Below are 1,881 nucleotides of genomic sequence, written 5' to 3'. Positions count from 1 at the left end.
CGAGGTCGAACCTATCGATCTTTGATGGCGAAGGCCTTAGCCTTAATCCCGGTTCGAACAAGGTCGAACCTGTCGATCTTTGATGGCGAAGGCCTTAGCCTTAGTCCAGTTCGAACGAGGTCGAACCTGTCGATCTCTGATGGCGAAGGCCTTAGCCTTAATCCCGGTTCGAACGAGGTCGAACCTGTCGATCTTTGATGGCAAAGGCCTTAGCCTTAGTCCCAGTTCGAACGAGGTCGAACCTGACGATCTTTGATGGTGAAGGCCTTAGCCTTAATCCCGGTTCGGACGAGGTCGAACCAGTCGATATTTGATGGCGAAGGCCTTAGCCTTAATCTCGGTTCAAACGAGGTCGAACCTGTCGATCTTTGATGGCGAAGGCCTTAGCCTTAGTCCCAGTTCGAACGAGGTCGAAACTTGTTACGCTTTGATGGGGAAGACACTTAGCCTGAGTCCCAATTCGAACGAGGTCGAACTTATCAAACTCTGATGGCGAAGGCACATAGCCTGAGTCCCAGTTCGAAAGAGTTCGAACTTATCAAACTTTGATGGCGAAGGCACTTAGCCTTTAACTCAGTTCGAGCGAGGTCGAACTTTGTTACACTTTGATGGCGAAGGCACTTAGCCTTTAGCTCGGTTCGAGCGAGGTCAAACTTTGTTATACTTTGACGGCGAAGGCCTTAGCCTTAAAGGGTTCCCTGGGGGAGTCCCAATTTTCTTGATTTTGCTTGCATTGGAGAATATGTCGTATTTTCTAGGGGAGTCTCAGTTTGCTTAATTTTGCTTGTATTGGAGAATACGACGCATTTCCTTGGTGATTGCTCCTGCTTCTATTCCACTTAGAGAAATAGTTAGTTAAAATAAAATAAAAGCATTTGTTAACTCAGTTTGATCTAGTGCAAAGAAATGCTTGGAGGGCAGGTACAATTAACAAGAAGCGGTGACGCTGAAGTAAAGTCGAGCCTCTCCCAAATTCATCACTGTTTCTTATTCTTGTGTTGATCTTCATCATCTATTGTTTGAGTGGTGGGTTGTAGTTGATCATCATTGGCAGCAGTTTGGTTACATCTCCCACGTTGACAACGAGGGAGTTTGGCCAGGATTCAACTACTACAAATTGGCCAGATTTATTCATGACTTCAAGACCACTGACATTTTCATCATCCTGTAGTATAGTGAGAAAATATGTGTCTATGTGTGAAGGTACCCCAGTGGAACCTATAGTTTCCGGCGTGAAGTTGTACTTGTTAAACCTAAACTGGCGTGGCCATCCCTCAAAAGAAACATTCTTTAAACCCAACCCTTCACTAATTTTGTGCGCCATGTCCATGAATAGTTCATGAATAGCAGCAGCATACTTCATAATTGTCTCTCCATTTACAGTTATAATCAAACAATGTTGAGCATTAGTGTCTTAGAGGAACAATATTTTTGAATTTAATTGGTTCAGTATGAGACGTATATATGTACGTAGACTGATTTTACGTTTTTGGAGAACTCCAAACAGATACGGTCTTCCAGTTTTGAATGACGTGAGAAACTACTCCAGTAGATAACAGAACATTTGCTTAAAGTTTACACTAGTGTGTGTGTATATGCTCAAAACGAAATCCAAAAGTCAGTACTCTGTTTACTTCCGCGGAGCTGAGAAACCCCAATTGGAAGTCGGGTTCCCATCAATTTTGTGTGACAAAGGGCGGATAGACAAATCGTTTGTGCTTTTTTCCTTGTCCGCCATGGACTTGATCAAAAGCATAGATTCTGCTTCTTTCTTATTGCAAACAACAAAAGGCAGAGAGAGAAATATAGACTTCACTTTATGCTTGGGTTTGGGTATAGGGTTTTTTTGAGAAAGCTTTGACATGTGATGCACGAAGATTT

The 1,881-nt window shown here is 43.1% G+C and overlaps 1 protein-coding gene across 1 annotated transcript; it reads right to left on the bottom strand.

The window, feature by feature from the left end:
- Positions 1-1,012: 1,012 nt before the first annotated feature.
- Positions 1,013-1,738, bottom strand: LOC109222772 (2-oxoglutarate-dependent dioxygenase DAO-like). Its single transcript, XM_019387089.1, has 3 exons — positions 1,635-1,738; positions 1,471-1,540; positions 1,013-1,357 (listed from the first exon to the last, which is right to left on the bottom strand). The coding sequence occupies exons 1-3, from the start codon at positions 1,736-1,738 to the stop codon at positions 1,013-1,015; spliced, it is 519 nt and encodes a 172-aa protein (XP_019242634.1).
- Between the last annotated feature and the right edge of the window lie 143 nt (positions 1,739-1,881).

Source organism: Nicotiana attenuata, unplaced genomic scaffold, assembly GCF_001879085.1.
Source record: "Nicotiana attenuata strain UT unplaced genomic scaffold, NIATTr2, whole genome shotgun sequence".
NCBI lineage: Eukaryota > Viridiplantae > Streptophyta > Magnoliopsida > Solanales > Solanaceae > Nicotiana > Nicotiana attenuata.
This window is presented reverse-complemented; position numbering and strand designations above follow the sequence as displayed.